The sequence below is a fragment of the Drosophila willistoni genome, assembly GCF_018902025.1.
Source record: "Drosophila willistoni isolate 14030-0811.24 chromosome XR unlocalized genomic scaffold, UCI_dwil_1.1 Seg143, whole genome shotgun sequence".
Taxonomy (NCBI): Eukaryota; Metazoa; Arthropoda; class Insecta; order Diptera; family Drosophilidae; genus Drosophila; species Drosophila willistoni.
In genome coordinates this window covers 6,437,923-6,458,845 of record NW_025814056.1, presented here as the reverse complement: position 1 = coordinate 6,458,845, position 20,923 = coordinate 6,437,923, and the positions used below count along the sequence as shown (strand labels likewise).

Sequence of the window (20,923 nt, the reverse complement as noted above, 5' to 3'; positions counted from 1 at the left end):
CTACAGTTCCCATTGCCGCCTTACTCCCCTCATCACCATTATCAACAACTTATTCTCCTAACCATTACCATTCCGATTTGCAGCTTTGCGTCCCAAAAAGAAAAAAAAAAAATAAATAAATTCTCACTCCCAGCTAGAATTTTTCATCTCCTTTTTTGTTTTTTATTGTAAATGCGCAACGCGGCATTTCCCATCAAATTACTCAATTAATTTCAGTTAAATTAAAAGCCAAGCCAGGACAGTAAAAAAATGGAACGAACGAACGAACAGCAGAAACATTGTTGTAGATGATGGTAAATTGTGACGTTTAATGCAGGAAATATATGCCAGACAGACAAACGGACAGACAGACAGGCAGACAAACAGGCAGGCAGGCAGTCAGGCAGTCCAAAAGAGGCCTGAGAGGTGGAAACCTGAATTGGTAAATTGTTGTTAATTTGGCATTTGCATTTAAATCTTTGACAATGGGTAATTTGTGTGAGTTAACCAGCTAACGAGGCCGATAAAGCAACGGAGAGGGGTTAAGAACATTCAACAGAATTAACGTAATGTAAGAAATTTCAATGCGTATTTCATCAAAAGATGATCTCTGCCATTCTCGCCCTCCCTCTCTGTCTCTTAGTCTCTCAGTCTGTCTGTCTGTCTGTCTGAGGTTAAACTTAAAAATCCAAGTACCGTATAGATGCATTGCCAAATTGATTTATAGGCACATTTCTTGCAAATGAGCCAAGCGAATCAAAACAAGGCTCCACATTCACCCGATCCCCAGACGCAAAGTGCCGCAAAATTCTCTCTTTAGTCCCCGAAAACCAAACCAAGCCAATGCAAAGCAAAGCAAAGCAAAGCAAATGCAACAGAGACGGCCGGCCAGACCAAGACAGACCAAAGCCAAATGCATTTGGCACGCAATTACGGCCCAAAGTGTTAATTGCATTTCCGCTGCCTGGAATGGACCATGTGGTAGAGAAGCTGGACGTAGGTATGTATGTATGTAGCACCAACGCTAACTCCAACTCCATCCAACAACTCCAACTCCAACAGCAGCATCAGAAGCTATCCGAGCTATCAAACTGTGGCACGGCCCACAGCTCACGCATTTGGCATTAAAGCTAAGCGCTCCACGCCAGATTACACTGGCCAAAAGAAAGAAAGACTAAATCCAAATTGAGAAAAATTATCAAAATTTTAACAGGACTTTGAATTATTTTGGAAAACCTCTAGAGATTTTAGATGACAGAAAACGCAACAGAAATTCGATTCCAAAATTAGACGTACATATTAATCTCTGGCTATAAATTAGTTTTCAAGATCAATACAAAATTCAATATCTATACAAAACTTGGATTAGCCAAGTTCTGTTTGTTACCAATTTCTCTGAGTGTTTGATTCAGTTCAGGTAGTAACCAAACCAAACACACCATCAGCTCATTCGGCAAGAAAGATAAGCCAAGACCAGGAAAAAGTTAACGGATTTTATTCTGCAAGTTTTCGTTTTTTTTTCGCTCTCTTTCTTCTCCATATATATAATTTTGGAATAAAGGAGAACAAGACGAAGACGAAGTCTTTGGAGTTGGTAGAAGTTCGGCGCATGCGTGGCAGACACGCAGCAGGCGGCAAGTAGCAGATGAAGCGAAACTAAGTCAAACATTTGTAGAACATTGCACTCCACAAAAAAGGAGGAGCAAAGAGGCTGAATCTCTCCAGGCGGAATTGAAAAATGTGAAATTTATGGGCCCCGAAAGCCAAATAGATGTCGTAGATTTAACATGATTTGGGCTAGAGGATTTGCCATTTCCATTGCCATGTATGGTGGAATTTCGAACACGGCCTTTGGGGCATACAAAAGGGTCGAGCGGGTGATATGGTTGGTCATCGATAACGAATGAATAAAGATGATTTGCGTAAACCATAAATGGCATTTTAATATGACCAAAAAGCCAACTTTGGGGCCACAATTCTAGAAATGCCTCGACCATATCGCAAATGTGTAGCTGACAGGCGGACCAGTCCAAGAGACTTTTCCTGGCATGCCAAAGATTTGATAAGAGCAAAACGAGAAAAACAACAACGATGGCGATGGCGATGGCGACGACGACGACAAAAAGCAAAAAAAAAAAGAAAAAAGCAGAAAATAAAACAGAATCGAAGGCAAATTGCTCCAAATGTAGCCCCAAAGAAATGCCACAGCTGTCCATCGAAATTGCTTTAGCATTTGCTTTAGCATGTTTGTATTTGCGTTTGTCTTTGTCTGTGTGTGTGTGTGTGCGTGTGTATTGGCAAATGACATTTATTTGCCGTCTCAAGTTGGCCAAAATCCGCTAATAAGCCATTTTGACAAATTGGATGATTGTCGTCTGAGAAGTGAAAGTGTGGCGAAAATTTGCAGATAACAGCAGCAGCTGATGATGATGATGAGCCAGATGATGGGGCAGAAGATGGGGCAGATGATGGAGGAGCATCTACAAAAGCCACACCAATAAGTAGAAACAAACTAAAATTTAATCAAATTTATTTTTGCCCGCAAATATATGTATGAAAACATTTACAATTGTTTTTTTATTATAGATATACATATGTATGTATATGTATATAATATGTATAGACTTATATAACTTTAAGCTGATTATATATAGAATAGATTCGTTACTCATTCCTTACATCATCATATCACGTTGATAGCATTTGATTGTATTTTGGCAATCGGCATCATGGACTTGATGAAATACTATAAGAAGACATAACAAATTAAATAGGGCGCATGGATTTTCGTTTACTTTTGTTGTTGTTTCTTACCATTTTTGGTATTGAAGCAATTCCATTGCGACAATTCACATTGTCCGGGAAAATTGACCACACATTTGCCATTCGTGGCACAAATCGTTAAGGACTCGGCAGGACAATCGAAATTACATTTACCAAGATCCATTTCACGACGTTGTGTCTCCAGGATTTCGGGAATGTCCTCGGCCTGAATCATATTCGAGGCATCGAAAGGCATGGTAATAGAACGTGCATTTTTCTGATTGGAACGCATGGGAGTTGAGGTGGTGCTGGTGGTGCTGGTGCGATCCTTTTCCAATTGTTCCTTCTCTTTTTGCTCTTGCTCCTGCTCCTGTTGCTTCTTCCTTTTCTCTTTGATGGCCTGTTGCAAGGCCTGCGGTATGTGAGTTTGTGCCTGTTGCATCACATAGTTGACATGATGTTGCAACTGATGCACCTTGTCGGCTATATTTATTGGTGGTGTATGCTGTTCACCAGGTAAACTGACCACAACTTGGGATACGGGCGGCATGACGACTTTATTCTGGACCACAGGCTGTCCGCGTTGCAGCAGGGTGGCCGTTGCCACATGATTTATCACTCTCACCTGTGGATCATCAGTTTGCAGCGATTGTGGGCCAGATTGCACCGTATGTGAAACCTTTGGCTTGTCATTGGCATTGGTATACTCAGAACTAGAGTGTGCAATTGGTGGAAGGAGACCTGAAAACGGTTTAACCACTGGCGTCCCTACTTGCTGCTCCTGTTGCACGTGCCCAGTTAATGTATTTGGTGGTGGATGTGGTTTGTTTTTCACTTGTTGAAGCACTTGATTGATGTGATTGGTTATAAACGTTTGTATATGCTCCGGGATTTCGGTTGTTTTTGTTGTTGTCATTGGTGTTGTTGTTTTTGTTGTTGCAGCAGCAGCAGCAGCATAGCCAAGACACAAAAAGATACCTAAGAAATTTTGTTGCTTTTAGATTCAAATAGAAAATAGGAACAAAACAAAAACTTACCCAAAATTAAAAGACTTTTCATGATGCCAAGAAAATGTATCTCAGTGTGGCTTAATATTCAATAGTTTGCCTTGCTAGGTAATATACATATATATGGGTGGGTGGGTGTATGGGTGGGTGGGTAATCAGTTCCACTTCAATACCTTGCAACGCTCGTTGATGTTCTGTGACATCTTCAGTTTCTGTTCTCAGTTTATATATCGCTCTTGTCTCTCGTGTTAGTCTCACAAATGTGTTCCCAATGTCATAAAATGTTCCGATTATATGAGAATTTTATGTAAATTGAATGCCTTTTGTTTGCCCAGAACTCGTTTGGTCAAGCTCTGCAGCCTTAAAAGTATCTTTTTGCATTCAATACACTTCCTTATTGTTATAATGCATTTTTCACCATTTATTTTCGATGTAGGAAAACAAAGGCTATAAATAAACAAGCGCAATATTTGGAATTTAACCATCAGAACTATTTATTTTCCCAAATCTACCGACACACAGAGGCTTCTAAAGTGTATAGCATACTTTTCGGTGAAACGTGAAAAAAAACAATGACGAATATCGAAAACAAAATACCCAATCGCACATATTTTGTATGTAAATTTTTGTGTTTGCTTTTGCTGCTCTGTTATTTTTGGAACATTTAATTGAAGAAACAAAAATAACAAAGTCGATGCGATGCCCAGATGTGTCAGGTGTTGAAATAAAGGATTATCTGCTGACAAAGTTTTGAATACATTTGGTTAAGTATAAAAACTCTGTCAGATGCAAAGGAAAGCAACAGTTCAACAGTTTCTGCTGATCCAAAAGCAGTTAGGTTAAACCACAAACCGCATCGAAACGAAAGCAAAAAATGAATCAACTATTGCTGCTATCTGTGGGTAAGTATCCCAGTGTGTTTCACAGAGCAATGACTCTCAAACTGTAGAATTATCCATCTACCCCATAGTGTGCATATGTGTATATGCCTCGGTCCAAGCCAAAGTGATGCCCATGATGAAGGCCCACGATTTGGTAATCAATGCCAATGGTGAACTTGTCTGGGCGGATGAACTGACCAGTGTGCCAGACGCTTGCGATTTCCATTGCACGGATCAGGACTTGCCAGTTTGCGCCCACAATGGCCAATGCCTGCAAATGTTCACCAGCTCCTGCACAATGTCCTCGTACAATTGTCGCCATCCCCAGAAGCGCTTCGATACCGTTGAAAATTGGCGTTGTCGCGAAAACTGGGCACCCATGTGCTCCGAAGCCGAACGCAAGGAGCTGAAACTGCAATAGCAGACCGTTGGGGATGTCATTTAAATAGGATAACTAAGTCTGTATATTTGAATATAATAGTAATGAACAAATTCTCCAAGTTTACTTGATTGAAATTTCACTTCCTTATGAAGCAAATCTAATTGCTAAGCCAATCTTATTTCTATCCTTTTATTTTCTTTATTTTTTGTTTTTTTTTTCTGTAGAAATTCAACATAAATAAACTAATCCTATAAAATATTTTTTTTCAAATTAATTTTTTTTTAATAAAAGTTGCTTACTCCAGTCGAAAATATACTTAAATGCTATAGAACTAAATTTAGAGTCATTTAAATAAGAAAATTCGCTCCTACATTTTTATTGAATATTTTATGTAAAATTTAACTAGTGTTGCAATAACTTGACAACCTTTTAAACACAACTGTCTTTAAAGTTATATATCAATTAAAGCGGAATCTATTATATTTATTAAATGGTTTTAATCAGTTGGGCATATGAAAAAATTAATTTCAAACCGTTATTCGAAAATAATTATGATGACAATTGGCCAAATTTTAAGGTTTTAATGCAAATTTAAAGATTATTTTCGGACAAGAATATTAATGTATGAATTTCGATAGTCGGTCGAAAATTTCCAGAATTACAAAATCACAACGTATGGGTTATTGGAGAACTTGTCAGATATTTTTGTAAAATATTCTTTGGTGACTCCACCTTTCTTGCTCAAGCTGTATTTTCGTCAATTTCTAAACGCTTTCAAAAAGTTATAACTCAATTATATTGTTTAAGTTTAACATATTTTTAAATACCAATTATTATTCATTATTCTCACTTAAATTTTCGAAATACTCAAAAAGTTGATAAAGTTTAAGCTTCATGAAATTAAGGTTTATGGCAATATTTTGTGTCCTCCCTTGAAAAGATTACTGGATAGCTTGACTTATATTCCAATTTTAAATTGACTTAAATCAATGCATTAAAAATAGGTATCACTTTCAAAAATTGGCGAAAATTTTGTCTTAGTTCAGATTCGCAAAGTTAAGAGTTATTAAGAATTTTCAGAATTTTTCCTATATTTCTCAAACCTTATTTTGCTAAGGGAGTGAACAATGAATCAACCTTAGAGTAAGCAAAAATCGTTCAACACAAAGGACAGCGCGGTCATTAATATTGACCATTTTGTTTTAGTTGGATTTCAAGTTAAGAAAATACATAAATAACTATATCCAGATATTTGCGAAACTTCGAATTGTTTATCGAAATATGACCTATCACAATGCCATCTCAGAACACTTATCGACTCAAGTCATCCCTACATTGAAACATATTCAAATCGCTTTTTTGTTTTTTTGTAATCACATAGCCGGGCTAGCTAGTGTCAAGTCGAAATTTGTCTACCTACCTCAGCTCAGCCCCATATAGAATCAGTATACATTTGTCTACTAACCCAGTCGTATCTACTTTTGGATATTTTTAAGTTTTAACAACCGAACCATATTTACATTAATACAATTTTTCTCTTGTAAATTTTTTCGATATTTCGGTATTTTTTTCGTGCGTAATTCTCAAATTCTTTCCGCGAAAAAAAACTTTTATCCAAAAGAAAACAATTACAAAAGATCCAATCCAAAATGATTGCCGGAGTCGGACCGTTGCCATTTGATTTACGCGTCAAGATGCATCCATTTTGTTTCAAATGGCAATCGTTTTGCTGGAGTATCCTGAAGGCCCACAGTATCCTGATGTTCCTGAACGAGCACATTATGACTATAATAATGACACCAATTCTGATGTTTTTAATTGGTTATTTGATCATGTTTGCCATTAAATGTCGTAAACAATACATAGAGTCGAAGGTAAGTAAAAGAATCACCGAGAAAGTTTTCGAAATGTTTTTTTTTTTTTTTTGAAAAGCTGATTAAAGAAACTCAATCTATTAATCAGCATTTGGAACAAATGCGTATTATCGCACAGGAGCTTGAAGAGATAGCTAGATATCGGGATATGTATGGAGGAAACAACTTGGACCTTTCGCAGCAGGCGGAGCCAGTGCAGATGGAAACTGAACAAGGTCGTTGGGCTGGTGGAGCTGCATCGCCGCCGCCTTCTCTACCACCGACACCGACGCCACGTCCGCAACAACCAGCACAACCACAAATACAACCACAACCACAACAACGTCAACCACAACCAGAAAAGTCGCTCCCAAAAACCGTTCAACAAAAGAAACGTGCAACAAATTCCAAATCCAAAGTTAAGGGAGGCACATCCAACGGCACCAGCGGAGGTGCTGGGAAGAAACCCGAAGGGAGATCAAACCGTACAAACCACTAAAGAACCAATCAATTTATCTATATTTTGTCGAAGAAATGGACAATGGAAAACATAAACCAAAATTTGTAGTGAATGATCAAAATAATTATGAAACTTCATAACGAAATAAAATTTCGCCTTTTTAACAGTCTCGGATGAACGTTAACAAACCAAAACTTTCTTAGTTTTCATTGCTCAGAAAGGATGCCTATAGCCCATTAGGAGGGCTAGTCCCCTTCATGAAAATAAGGTTTATGGCAATATTTTGTGTCATCGCTTGAAAAGATTACTGGATAGCTTGACTTATATTCCGATTTTAAATAGACTCAAATCAAAGCATTAAAATTAGATATCACTTTCAAAAATTGGCGAAAATTTTGTCTTAGTTCAGATTCGTAAAGTTAAGAGTTATTAAGAATTTTCAGAATTTTTCCTATATTTCTCAAACTTTATTTTGCTAAGGGAGTGAAGAATGAATCAACCTTAGAGTAAGCAAAAATCGTTCAACACAAAGGACAGCGCGGTCATTAACCCTCTAATGCTCGTGAGTTTTTCATCGATTGTCATAAAATTATGTAGCAATGAACACAAACTATTTTGAAAAATTTAAATTTCATTAAAGTTGGGAATAAACAAATGAAACTTTTTAACATAAATTAACTTCAAAATGGTTAAAAAAATAGTCAGTGTCAATGATTTTATAAAGTATCGATATGTGCCTTGAGACACTATTGGGCATTAGAGGGTTAATATTGACCATTTTGTTTTAGTTGGATTTCAAGTTAAGGGGTTACGCCACCCCTGAAAAAAAAAAACATTTTTTTTTTTTTGCTCTAAAAATCCTCTATAGTTTTAAGAATCTTTTACAGTTTACATCATATCGGTATTCGAATTAGCTCCTGAGTTACAGCGGTTAGAAGTGAGCGCGGCCGAGTCGGCCCCGACGCGGCAGATTTTTTTCTTTTGCGTTTTTCTCGAAACTACTTTTTTTGAACCGGGGTGTCAAATATCTCCGAATCTACTGGACCGATTTGGCTTAAACTTTTACCACATATTCTTTACAGTGTTGGGTATCCGCCCACGTAGGACGTTTTTTTTTTGATTTAAGGAAGTTATGAATTTTTTTAGCCAAAAATGTTCTCAGAAAAAGAGCGTTTTTTGTTCAAACAGCCGCCGTTTTGCCAAAAAAAATTAAAAAAAAAAAATCCTACGTGGGCGGATAGCCATAGCCTTCCTGAATAACAAGATTTTTTTTTGGATTTTTCGGGTGATGTTTAGCCGAGAAATTTGACACCCCACCTGCAAGGATTTACAAATCATGGTGGCACTTGCCGGCCCATATCTCCGCCATTTTGTTTTAAAAAAATTTTTTTTTTTTCAATAAATATTCTTTAAAGTACCCTCAATCTGTGTATAATAAAAGTTTTTTCCTAAATTGTATTCTGGCCGCACAGCAATAATTCATTTTTTCACCTGTTTTTTGGACCTCAGGGGTGGCGTAACCCCTTAAGAAAATACATAAATAACTATATCCAGATATTTGCGAAACTTCGAATTGTTTATCGAAATATGACCTATTACAATGCCATCTCAGAACACTTATCGACTCAAGTCATCCCTACATTGAAACATATTCAAATCCCTTTTTTGTTTTTTTGTAATCACATAGCCGGGCTAGCTAGTGTCAAGTCGAAATTTGTCTACCTACCTCAGCTCAGCCCCATATAGAATCAGTATACATTTGTCTACTAACCCAGTCGTATCTACTTTTGGATATTTTTAAGTTTTAACAACCGAACCATATTTACATTAATACAATTTTTCTCTTGTAAATTTTTTCGATATTTCGGTATTTTTTTCGTGCGTAATTCTCAAATTCTTTCCGCGAAAAAAAAACTTTTATCCAAAAGAAAACAATTACAAAAGATCCAATCCAAAATGATTGCCGGAGTCGGACCGTTGCCATTTGATTTACGCGTCAAGATGCACCCATTCTGTTTCAAATGGCAATCGTTTTGCTGGAGTATCCTGAAGGCCCACAGTATCCTGATGTTCCTGAACGAGCACATTATGACTATAATAATGACACCAATTCTGATGTTTTTAATTGGTTATTTGATCATGTTTGCCATTAAATGTCGTAAACAATACCTAGAGTCGAAGGTAAGTAAAAGAATCAGCGAGAAAGTTTTCGAAATGTTTTTTTTTTTTTTTTTTTGAAAAGCTGATTAAAGAAACTCAATCTATTAATCAGCATTTGGAACAAATGCGTATTATCGCACAGGAGCTTGAGGAGATAGCTAGATATCGGGATATGTATGGAGGAAACAACTTGGACCTTTCGCAGCAGGCGGAGCCAGTGCAGATGGAAACTGAACAAGGTCGTTGGGCTGGTGGAGCTGCATCGCCGCCGCCTTCTCTACCACCGACACCGACGCCACGTCCGCAACAACCAGCACAACCACAAATACAACCACAACCACAACAACGTCAACCACAACCAGAAAAGTCGCTCCCAAAAACCGTTCAACAAAAGAAACGTGCAACAAATTCCAAATCCAAAGTTAAGGGAGGCACATCCAACGGCACCAGCGGAGGTGCTGGGAAGAAACCCGAAGGGAGATCAAACCGTACAAACCACTAAAGAACCAATCAATTTATCTATATTTTGTCGAAGAAATGGACAATGGAAAACATAAACCAAAATTTGTAGTGAATGATCAAGATAATTATGAAACTTCATAACGAAATAAAATTTCGCCTTTTTAACAGTCTCGGATGAACGTTAACAAACCAAAACTTTCTTAGTTTTCATTGTTGAGAAAGGATGCCTTTAGCCCATTAGGAGGGCTAGTCCTCGATTAGATTTCGGAACATTTGGTAGAGTAAGTATATATATTTGTATAAGGAAATTTTGTTTACTTAGATTTAGTACAAAAAAAAAAAAATTTGATGAAGACTGAGACTTAAACTTGCAACTCCTCTGGCTTGCAACGTCTCGCACAGAGATCCATGCGGCAGACTTCCTCATCGACCATGCGGAAGGCCAGATCACGATGCTTGCAGTTAAATGTGTCCATTACGCATTCGTTGGCGAACTCATGCAGACAGATGCCATTGAAGGCACAGATTGGCAGGTATTCGTGCTTAGTGCATAGCTGATCACAGTCCTCTTTCTCCGGAGTGGAAGGCGGCGACAGCATTGCTGGCGATGTAGTCGTCATGGTGGCAAAGAGCAAGTGATGGCAACTCTTTCTCGCGGGCATGCGATGTATTTTCATTACGGGTGGAAGGACAGTGACAGATGCCATCTGCTCCGAGGCTTCTGGATGAGGCACACCAGGATTGGGCAGACCAGGATTCGGTATGCCAGGATTGGGTAGACCTCGATTTGGGATTCCTGGATTGGGAAGACCGTCGTTGGGGATTCCTGGATTGGGAAGACCTGGGTTTGGTATACCTGGATTGGGTAGACCGCGATTTGGGATTCCTGGATTGGGAATGCCTTCGTTGGGGATGCCAGGATTGGGTAGACCACGGTTTGGTATGCCTGGATTGGGAATACCTTGATTGGGGATGCCTGGATTGGGAATACCGTGATTGTATCCTCCAGACGACGACTCTCTGATGGCTCTGGTACTTCTGGCCTTAGCCAACGGCAACGGCGGCACTACCACCTCATTCGTGGTGACCTTTTTTACCGGTTTTATCTCTTCCACTCGAGCAATTTCCACCATCTTGTCCTGATCCTTGGCTATAACTGGCTTTCCATTAGACAGCAATGGTACTTGGATGGTTATCCGACCAATTTCTGTATGTGGCACAACCTGTGCTGCGATCACAACCGAACACAGCCACACTAAAGTGTAAAGATGTAATTGATTAAGTTAAAAGTTTATCCTTGAGCAATTTTCGGCTCTCCCACCTGCTGTGACCAAAAGGAAACTTTGCCTCAACATCTCGTGTTATCTTCTCAGTTGTCTCTGCTGAACTGCTGCTCAGTTCACTCTGTGTCCTTGGTGGATTGCAGCAGTAACTTTTATAGCCCCCTTCATAACACACACTGCCACGCCCACCACAGCGTCGTCTCAGAACACCCACTCCTTGTTAATATTAGTGAAAAGTTGCGTAAGTTTTGCACAAACAAAACCAGTTCCAGATTCAATCAACTTTTCGCATTTATGTTTATAACCTTTAATTAGCATATAAAAAAGAAAGAAAACAAAAACAAATTTGGAATTTTGTATAAAATATTCTTTTCGGTTTTATTTTAGTATATAATTTCTTGTTCTTCATCTGCGTCAACTTCGTTTTCCTTCCGTCTTCCCGTCTGTTCGTCTGTCTGTATGTCTGGTAAATTACATTAAAAACTTGTTGAATGGACTTTTTTGTTGTTTTTTTTTTTGTTTTTGTTTGTTAAAAACATTCAGAAAGGTTGCTTTTGATTTTGATTTAAGGCAATTGCATATAAGTATATGTATATATATATGTATATGTATATATTATCATTATCGTTATTGTTATCATAAACATTAATTATTTGTTTTTGTTTTTGACCGCTTTGAGTTTAGTTGAGTTACACCTACATACATATATATCTACACACATATATAAGTAGTATATATCTATCTATTCGGGGTTGCCATTCTCCAATCTACATAATTCTTGACAGATTTCTTTTTCAACCCCAAAACTCTTGCACATTACGTCCTTTTTTGTCAATGGGCTTATTGGGATTATTGTTGATTCTTAGGGTTATACATAGCATAGCATAGCATATATGAATATATAATGTATGTTATGTGTGTGTGGGTGGATAGTTAGTTTCTCTTTTCTATAACATTCTCTATACAATCGAGCATTTTATGTTTTTTTTTTGTTTTTTGATTTTTTCTTTGTTTTTGGATTAACATTTGTTTAACTAAAATTGACAACTATATAGTACATATCCTGGGATTGTCCATACCATAAACGCAAATTTTTGATAGGATTTTTTTCTTTTTTTTTCTTTCTTTGTGTGTGATTTGATATATAATAGATATTGATTTTGATCTGGGCAAATACTAAACCTACAGAAGAATAGATTCTATTTTAGTTAGATTTGGGAGTAGAGAAAGAAAATTAAGGCAAGAGAAATACAAAGGCATATCGAATTAGAGTATTTAATGTAATGATTTTAATAGAACAACATTATAGAAAATAATTTTGAATATTCTTTCGATAATCTGCATCAGAGTTGATCGAGAGTTTATCATAAATATTGAAAATAAAAAAGTTCGGAAAGTTAGAAAAATACGACCTAGAGTTTAGAGACATTTACTTTTCAAGCAACTTCATTGTTTTTTATATATATTAATTGATTCTACTCAAGGAAAAACTTTAATTCTAATAAAATTATAGATTTCGAATCCTGATATATCTTTTTTTGCAACTTACAATGCATATATAAGTTCAACTTCATTTAAGATTTGCTTTCACCCAGATCAATTTCATTTAACAATTTGTTTTTATATCATTTGAATCGATCGGCCCAACTTTAGGATTAATCATTCATTCTCCTCATTCTTAACAGTATCAACCATTTTGGTAAAAAAAAAAAAATTCTTACGATTTTCACATGATAAAAACAGAGTTCTTTTTTCTACTTGTCGACATCAAAAATAAATTATTGTAATTGTCTTACTATCTAACAAATAATAATATAAGTTCTTCTTCAACACATATGTTTATAGATATATATAGGTATATAGATTAAATATCTTTATGTAAAATTAAAATAAAAAAAAACAAAAAAAAATCAATATACTATTTTTGTTTACTACACTACAAAAACTAGAAACAGTTTTGCCTTGGAAATCAACAAATTATCTTTTGCTATGTTACAAATATGAATTTTTCTTTTAAGGATTTGACATGTAATGCTTTTTGTTTTTGTTCGCTCTTCACATTCTAAAAAAAAAAAGAAAATTACAATAAATTGTTATAAAATAAATTATGACTTATATGTAATACCTATATATTAATATTATTATATTATTATGGTAGTATAGTTAATTATATAGTTAGTTGGTGTATGTGTGTGTGTTTCTTAGTTAATCGAAGAAGTTTTTTCTTCTGGCGACTTTGTTGTTGTTCTATTTACGCTCCATAGGCTTGACTTCCAGCAATTGGGGATAGTTCTCGACGATATTGAGTAGAATCGTATCAATATAATGCTTTAGCCGTACATTCTCATCCTCCTTTTCCTGAAAGGCTTGCTGGAGCTGTAATATGCATAATAAGACAGGGATTAGTCAGATGAATTGAATTCGCATTGTCTTATTAAATATAGTAAACATATATACACGATATGAAAAATAAGAAGAGAATCCCTTCATCCGGCATATTAATGAGCATGAGCAAATGATTAGAGAGCGAGAAAAATCTCCATAAACCAAAAAACTTTTTAGTCTGTACAACAATTTTGAATAGATTAGAGCAAATTAAGTTTGAGTTATTTCTGTGACTGTCAAACTGTTGCGTGCATTTAGTGACTCCAAAACCGTTTTGTGTATTATCAATTTTTTTTTTGTTTTTTAGGTGGTTGTGATTTGAAGCATTACCTGACTTAAGGATGCTAATGTGGCTGAATCCACAGAATCCTGTAATACAATATAAATTTTCAATATAAATATACAAATTATATATGCACACACACACACACAAACATATTGAAAATTAAAAAAAAAAAAAAGAAAACAAGGAAAAAGGAATGCAAAACGAGAGCACTACAACGACTGTCAAACTGTGTGCGTGTGTGTGTTTTGGGGGGAGGCAATTGGTGTGTTGGTTGGTTGGTTGGAGGAGGGGGGCTAATAATTTGGACTGTGTGCATGATTGGATTGCCTGTGTGTGTTTGTGTGTGGATGTTTGGTTCTAAGCTAGAAAGCGAAAGCATATCTCACAATGCCAATAATCACACCAAGTTCTACACACCTGAGCTTGTGACATCTCCTCGAGCTCCTGGGCGAGACTATTTAGAGTGCCATTCAAAAGATGACGACCCTGTTCCACACCATTTGTTAGCATGGTGGCCTGATTGGTCAGCATGGTGGCCTGAAGCTCCTCATTTTGCTCTTCGAGTGCTGTAAGATACGAAAGAGAGTGATTAAAAACATGAACTCATCTATTTAAACATATGGCATATACATTCTCCATAAAGAGTTCAGTCTAAAAGGCCAATTCTGCTGTATATACTGTTTGCTAATTTGGTAATTTGATTTTTGGTAACTTACATCGATTCTTTTGCCGCATCTCCTCAAGCTCCTGATGCAGCTCCTCCAGTCTTATACTCTCCGGTGATGTTGTGGGCATGGCTCGTGCACCATTCTCCTCCCGGACACGTTGCAATTCGCGACTTAGCTCTAGCATTAGCTCCTCCGTCGATTTCTTCTCCTGCTCCTGTTTACGCAACGATTGCTGCTGCTCATCGTATTCCTGTTGGAGGGCTGCTATCTGATCGCGTGCCAATTCCAATTGCTCTTCGGTGCGATGCAAATCGTTGGCCTGTTTATCGCACAAGACACGCAAACGTTGAGCCTCATCGCGCAGGGCATTGGCCTCAATTTCGGCCGCTTTAATTTTCATCTGGCAATTCTCATTCTGCAGCGATGCCTCACGCTCGACCCGTGCAAGAATCTCGCGATGACGCTTCTGCTCCTCGGCCATACGCTCCTCGGCGCGTAACTCCGACTAATAATGAAAAAGTCAATCAATTGATTAAATCATTCTACACTTGATCTTAGTTTGGTGTTTCTTCTTACCTCTCTGTATTGCTCTTCGAGCATGTGATAACGAGCCTGGAGTACTGCATATTCGGTTTTGGTGCGCGTTGTGCGATCCTCGGCTATATTCTGTGTATCCGATAGATCATCCACTTTGCGTTGCAGCAGCTCCAGCTAGAATAAAAGAAGAGGAACACAAAATGAATATAGGTAAAACTCGAAGAAACAAAGATCTTTTCGATAAACACAACGTTGAGGCATTTTGTTTATTATTTAGTTCAGTTCTTTTTCTTCTACTAACACAATCAATTTTCATGAGCCGCAAATCGAGCAGCAGCTCATTCACCAACTGCACATCAGCCATAGGATTTTTTAAATACATTTGCATATATCTTATATATATATACATATATATTATATGTATGTACTATATTGTATATATGCTTTACATTATCTGGGCGTTTCTCACTCTCACTTTTCTATCTCTCCCTCTCTTTCTTTCTCTCTCTCTCTCTTTATCTGCCTCTCATTTACTAAATGTGTTAAACATATATTTAAAATACATTTTTTGTTATGGTTTTTCTTTTCTTTGACTTGACGCGTTTTTCGTCTTTGCTCATTTGCTTGCCTGAGGCCGACTGGGTGTTGAGCATTTATTTGTTTAAAGCGAAACGCATTCTGTATTGGGATTTTGCTGTTAATTACACTGAGCAACAAGTGTTTAGAAACTATTCAAATTCCACCCCGCACACTCCTATACTTCTAGATGTTTGATGATACGTGGCGTATGATGAATGTTAAGTATACGCCTATTTCTGTTCTTCAAAAGATGAAGTAAAACGAAAAACGTAGGCGTTTAAAAATGCAATCTTTCTAGTTTTTCGTTTCCAATTTTGTTGACATGTGTGTAGGCAAATGTGTTTTGTTTTTACTCAATTACATTTTTGCAGTGTATCTATCAGTTTTTTTTCGTTTCGTTTTGTTTTGTTTATATAGTTGCTTTGTGTGTAATTACTTGATGAATAACTTCAACAAAATGGAGAGATAAGGGTTAAAGATTGTTGACAATATGTTGACACAGGGTGGTTAATTAGACACCGGTGATTCAGTTAGTGTACACCCTGTTGTATGTGATTTAATTTGAAAAGTCGAAATGGAATTTGATGTTTGTGGGATGAATATTTTGAGAATTTCCCACACATGAAATAAGAATACAGGGTGCCCATCACACAGGGTATTTAGCATAGAAAGTCAAGGTAAATGATGACTGTCTTCTATACAGGGAGCCTGCTTGCCTCAACGAATTCCACACACTTGTTACTAGCTTCATTCCACTCCCAATCTCCCTATCTCTCTCTCTCTCTCTTCATTTAGCCATCGGAGAAAAGTTAATTGAAAAGTTCAACTACGTGTGGTGGATTGGTGGATGATGGGTGTCCAATGGCTGTCAAACTGAGAAAACGCAACCCCATTCTCAATTAAGCTTAATTAACTGCAATTCGCAATCAAATGAGTCAAATACTATTTTAGCAACTATTTCAATAGAAGAAACATCATCACAGCAAACTGAACTAAACGAATCGACGTCAAACGCGGCGCAAGAGCAACTAAACAAACACACACACAAAATAGAGGCCTAGGGCAAAGGCCCTCCTCCTTCTCAGCACTACCTACCCCCCCTCCCACCCCTGCTACTACAAAATGACTGAGAAGCAAAAGAGAAAGACTCTCGCGCAGTGACTCAACGGCGTCAATAGAGTGCGATATGTGTACAATGAACCATGCCAAAAAAAAAACTATATAAAAAATAATAATACATAATAATAAAATAAAAAAAATTACATAGTACTTGGACATTTAGAAGAAGCAGGCGGCAGAGGGAACAGGGGGACAGGCAACCAAACTAGAATTTAATTTAAATGTCTAGAAATTCCGTTGAAGTAGAAACTGAGAACCAAACGACACTGCGAAAAAGGTAAGGCAAAGAAGGAAACGACACAGAGAAGACGCATTGTCATTCGGAAACCGTTTGGTCAAAACGAACAACAACAACAACAACACAAGCAGCAGCAGCAGCAAGAATAAAAAGCACAAAAAGCCCATAAAGAGAAAACAATAAAAATGTAAGACAAATTGAGTAACAAGTGACGATGGATGGATGGATGGATGGATGGGTGATGGGTGGTGCAGGTGCTGCTGATGCAGAGTCGGGGAAGAGGGATTTGAAGAAACACAAACAGTTTTTAATGCTTCACTTTTTCTTTTGCCCATTTTCTTTCCATTCGCCCCGAAGTAAAGGAGAAGGAGGAGGAGGAGAAGCAAGCGGAAAGGAAAGGTGCTTCAGGGTCAATGTGCTCGGCCGTGTTTTAAAGTTGGAACTGCTTTTATTTTGACAAGTTTGAAGGGTGAGGAAACTGTGTGACAGGTGACTGAGTGATGAGGAAATATTAAATGTGATGGGAAATATACGGAAATATACCAAACACATCTGCTGGCTAGCTGGCTGGTTGGCTGGAATTGCACACAGGACTAAAAGCTATCGAAAATCAATCAAAATTGACAACCAATTAACCAAAATACATAGATCTAAAGCGAATTTGGAGATTGTCTAAATTTAAGATGGGGAAATTCTCCAAATTTCCATTCGAGTCATTATAACTTCTCGATGAATTCCCATAACACTTTGGTCTTCCAAAAAAGAAGCATCAAAATATATATTACCATTATTCGTTGCCTGTTTCAAATGGAAAATAATTACATTTTTCAATTGGCGTCGTTTCCCTTCGCTTGTTTACAATTTACAATTTCACCTTCAAATGTTTTTCCATTACGTTTTTGTTATTGTTTATTTATTATAAAGAACTTCCCTTCTTTTTTCCTCATCGTTTATGTAGCTTTGTCCACTCGTCAACAGCTCATAAATAAAGAAAAAGCCAATTGCTAAGAACACATTATTTTATTATTAATATCAACATTAGCCAGCAGTTTGACCCCAAAAAAGAAAAAGGAGAGGAAAAAACACTTGCAACACAATGCAAGCTCCTCTCATATGCCATTTCCATTTGTTACATTTATCAAATGGAAATGGCTAGAGTAAACAAATCGAGCATCCGTTTTTAAGGGCTTATCGCTTAGGCGGACTAGCCTCAAATGGAGAGTGAAGAAGCAGCGGATGAATTATAAAGTGACCTCCAAGATAAGCAAAGTGTTGAAAGAATCTCAAATAGTTCAAATTGAGGACGCCCCTCATTGAAGATTATCAAAGTGTGTGTGTGTGTGTGTGCGAGAAAAGGGGAAGGCCAATTAAAATTGCATAAAATATTATCTCCTTCTGTCTATATTATATATTATATATATATTTAATTGATATCCAAGAAAATTGCATCATGATTTCCAGTGCATGTCAAATTGCTGTCTATAACTTGACCCCTAACTAGAGCAATCGCCTTAGCATTAGAAATTTAAGACCTTTGGCTGGACAGACTGTCATCTAGACCAAAAATAGATTTACTATAAGTATGTGGTTTACTTAAGCATTTCTCTGTCTCTTTCGCTCTCTCTCTCTCTCTCTCTCTCTCTCTTTCTTTCTTGTATATTATGGACTTACTTTCGTTGACACATTTCCGTCGCTTCCGAACGTTAATCATCAATTTTGTTTTTAGTTTTCTTTTCTTTTCTTTTCTTGGTTCTATTCATTTCTAATGTTTTTCTTTCTTATATTTTTTCTGTTTTTCTTGGACTAATTTATTATTTCGTTTAATTTTTTTGGCCGCTGATCTCATTTGACGCAACAAATGAAAAATAAAAACCATAAATTATATTTGTTTAAAGTGAAGCAGATGTTTGCAATTTGCCAAATGAAAAGAGAGGAAGAAAGAGCAGAAAGAAAGACAGAGAGACAAAAAAAAGAAACAAAGTCTTTAAGATTTTTAATTTATGTATCTTCTATTCTATTTTGGGTGAAAAGGTGAAAACATGTCAAGGAAATGTGTAAACAAACATTTGGCATAAGAGCGATTTGGCCAAATGAATTCTAGGGAATAAATTACCAACACTGGCACAGTTGATGAGTCACTAGTGAGTGTCTACACTTATTTCTTGATTAACCAACACTTTTCTTCAAGAAAATCGATTTGGTCGATTATGGAAAAACACTCACATCGTTGGTCTCCAACATATTCTCGGTTTTCTATATTGAATAAAACACTTTTAGAATGGTATCCCTCAAACAGAAAGCAAACTTCGACTAACCCCAACGACATTCAACTGTGGCTTATTTATAGCAAACTGGAAAATGGACATTATTGACATGCTATATACTATAGAAGGTGAAAGCTATAACCATATAGAGAGTGGGTTGTGGGTGGGTTGGGTTAGGGTTTCGGGGATAGACTTAATGTCATGCAATGCTTGTTTACGGTTGTGTTTTGTATATGGCCACCTGTAGGGTGGGAAGAGTGGGTAAAGTGCTGTTCCACCCACTCAAATGCACTATGAACTTTACCCCTTTGGCAAAATTGACCTGTTAATGCAATTATGGCATACAATATTCAGATGAGAGGAATGGCAGGAGAGGGACGGACGGATGGAATTGTTGTGCTTACTTGCTCATTGAGATTATCGCAAATCTCGGCACTCAATGCCCCGCTCATTTTAGGGCCAGTTCCGTCCAATAGGCCAACGACGCCAACACTGCCAACACTTGGGTTTCCGTTTCCGTTGCTATTGCCGTTGCTGGCGTTGCTGTTCTCTTCGAAATCACAGAGTAGTTTGTTTTTGAAATTTTTCAAATTCTCCAATTTGAAACCGTTTGTATTTGTATTGTTGGTTTTGTTATTGCATTTACTGGTTAACGTTTCCAAATTGTAGATTTTATGATTACTATTATTATTATTATTATTACAATTGCTATTATTATTATTATTATTATTAATATTGTTGTTGTTCGGTTCAATTAAAAGATTCGATGATGATTCCAATTTATTGTCAATAAACACCAATGAACTGGGCTCCGATTGTGATGGCACTATATCCTCAAAATCCGCCGGATTGAGACTCAGAAATGTTTCTTGATCGATTAATATGGGTTGCTTGCCAAAGGCAAAGCCATCAAAGCAACCACCACCACCACCAGCAGTCACTCCCAAACTGTAGGGATTACTCAGTGGATTTTGGGTGGAACTGGTATTGAAATTTAAATTCAAATCCTCTAGACTATCAGTGGAAAGTTTACGATTTGCACCGAATTTAACACTATTATTGATATTGTTATTAATTATATTGTTGCTATTGTTATTGTTGTTGTTGGTGTTATTATTATTGTTTGCATTATTATTATTATTTAGAGCATTGTTTTTAATTGTTGCTGGTCCGACAAATTCGAATTGACCCGCCCACATATCATAGGCTAAGTCAATGCTATCGGGCTGGCTGGCAGGTTGACTACTCATGATTATTCCTGTTAACAATTTGTTGTTAATTTTTTCTTTTCCAATTCGTTGTTATTTCTTCTGTAGGCGTGGCACTTGTGAGGGCGTAACGATTTTAACACTTTATTTATTTATTTTTGGTTGTAGGAAGACCGTTTTGTATTTTATGTCTTTACTTTTCAAGGCACATTTTTAATGGGATGTTGTTTTTATTTTTTTTTTGTTTTGTTTTAATTTGTTGTTGTTTGTCTCTCATTCAGACTCAGACAATTTATTGGGTACTTTGCGATGCATTTTTTTTTAAGTTTGACTAAATTATAGAAATATTTATAAATATAAGTTGATATTGATTTTCCAATCATTTCTCGACTGCTGTTCGATCTCACAC

At 36.8% G+C, this 20,923-nt stretch overlaps 6 protein-coding genes across 18 annotated transcripts in view; 3 read left to right on the top strand and 3 right to left on the bottom strand.

Moving 5' to 3' along the window:
* Positions 1 to 2,607: 2,607 nt before the first annotated feature.
* Positions 2,608 to 4,381, bottom strand: LOC6645253 (myb-like protein Q). The gene is made up of 3 exons (XM_002068141.4): positions 3,780 to 4,381; positions 2,794 to 3,720; positions 2,608 to 2,725 (listed from the first exon to the last, which is right to left on the bottom strand). Exons 1-3 carry the CDS (start codon positions 3,799 to 3,801, stop codon positions 2,655 to 2,657), a joined length of 1,020 nt encoding a protein of 339 aa, XP_002068177.3. The 5' UTR covers positions 3,802 to 4,381; the 3' UTR covers positions 2,608 to 2,654.
* Positions 4,382 to 4,599: 218 nt separating this feature from the next.
* On the top strand, positions 4,600 to 5,051 carry LOC6645252. Its single transcript, XM_002068140.3, has 2 exons — positions 4,600 to 4,651; positions 4,720 to 5,051. The coding sequence occupies exons 1-2, from the start codon at positions 4,624 to 4,626 to the stop codon at positions 5,049 to 5,051; spliced, it is 360 nt and encodes a 119-aa protein (XP_002068176.1). The 5' UTR covers positions 4,600 to 4,623.
* Positions 5,052 to 6,441: 1,390 nt separating this feature from the next.
* On the top strand, positions 6,442 to 7,519 carry LOC111519851. 2 transcript variants are annotated; one of them, XM_047011853.1, is made up of 2 exons: positions 6,442 to 6,886; positions 6,945 to 7,519. In XM_047011853.1, the coding sequence occupies exons 1-2, from the start codon at positions 6,662 to 6,664 to the stop codon at positions 7,362 to 7,364; spliced, it is 645 nt and encodes a 214-aa protein (XP_046867809.1). In that variant the 5' UTR covers positions 6,442 to 6,661; the 3' UTR covers positions 7,365 to 7,519. The 2 variants fall into 2 exon arrangements, with proteins under 2 accessions (XP_046867809.1, XP_046867810.1); XM_047011854.1 differs by having other exon boundaries at positions 6,444 to 6,886; positions 6,975 to 7,519.
* Positions 7,520 to 9,066: 1,547 nt separating this feature from the next.
* LOC111518975 lies at positions 9,067 to 10,142 on the top strand. 3 transcript variants are annotated; one of them, XM_047011845.1, is made up of 2 exons: positions 9,067 to 9,506; positions 9,598 to 10,142. In XM_047011845.1, the coding sequence occupies exons 1-2, from the start codon at positions 9,282 to 9,284 to the stop codon at positions 9,985 to 9,987; spliced, it is 615 nt and encodes a 204-aa protein (XP_046867801.1). In that variant the 5' UTR covers positions 9,067 to 9,281; the 3' UTR covers positions 9,988 to 10,142. The 3 variants fall into 3 exon arrangements, with proteins under 3 accessions (XP_046867801.1, XP_046867800.1, XP_046867799.1); XM_047011844.1 differs by having other exon boundaries at positions 9,571 to 10,142; XM_047011843.1 differs by having other exon boundaries at positions 9,568 to 10,142.
* Positions 10,143 to 10,309: 167 nt separating this feature from the next.
* LOC6645681 (MAGE-like protein 2) lies at positions 10,310 to 11,302 on the bottom strand. Its single transcript, XM_002068138.1, has 2 exons — positions 11,269 to 11,302; positions 10,310 to 11,202 (listed from the first exon to the last, which is right to left on the bottom strand). Exons 1-2 carry the CDS (start codon positions 11,300 to 11,302, stop codon positions 10,310 to 10,312), a joined length of 927 nt encoding a protein of 308 aa, XP_002068174.1.
* A 1,645-nt stretch (positions 11,303 to 12,947) lies between these two features.
* The window catches only part of LOC6645680 (rab11 family-interacting protein 4B), a 54,962-nt gene continuing 46,986 nt past the window's right edge, over positions 12,948 to 20,923 (bottom strand). For 3 of the 10 annotated variants that reach the window (XM_023177540.2, XM_015177798.3, XM_023177543.2), the window contains 5 exons: positions 15,146 to 15,280; positions 14,618 to 15,074; positions 14,319 to 14,467; positions 13,946 to 13,984; positions 13,374 to 13,606 (listed from right to left, as the gene is read on the bottom strand). In XM_023177540.2, the coding sequence (XP_023033308.1) occupies positions 13,478 to 13,606; positions 13,946 to 13,984; positions 14,319 to 14,467; positions 14,618 to 15,074; positions 15,146 to 15,280 (909 nt within the window). In that variant the 3' untranslated portion in view covers positions 13,374 to 13,477. Of the gene's footprint in view, positions 13,607 to 13,945; positions 13,985 to 14,318; positions 14,468 to 14,617; positions 15,075 to 15,145; positions 15,281 to 15,407; positions 15,525 to 19,265; positions 19,299 to 19,710; positions 20,678 to 20,923 lie in introns of those variants that run through there. The other 7 variants (XM_023177541.2, XM_023177542.2, XM_015177799.3 and 4 more) reach the window with 6 other exon arrangements.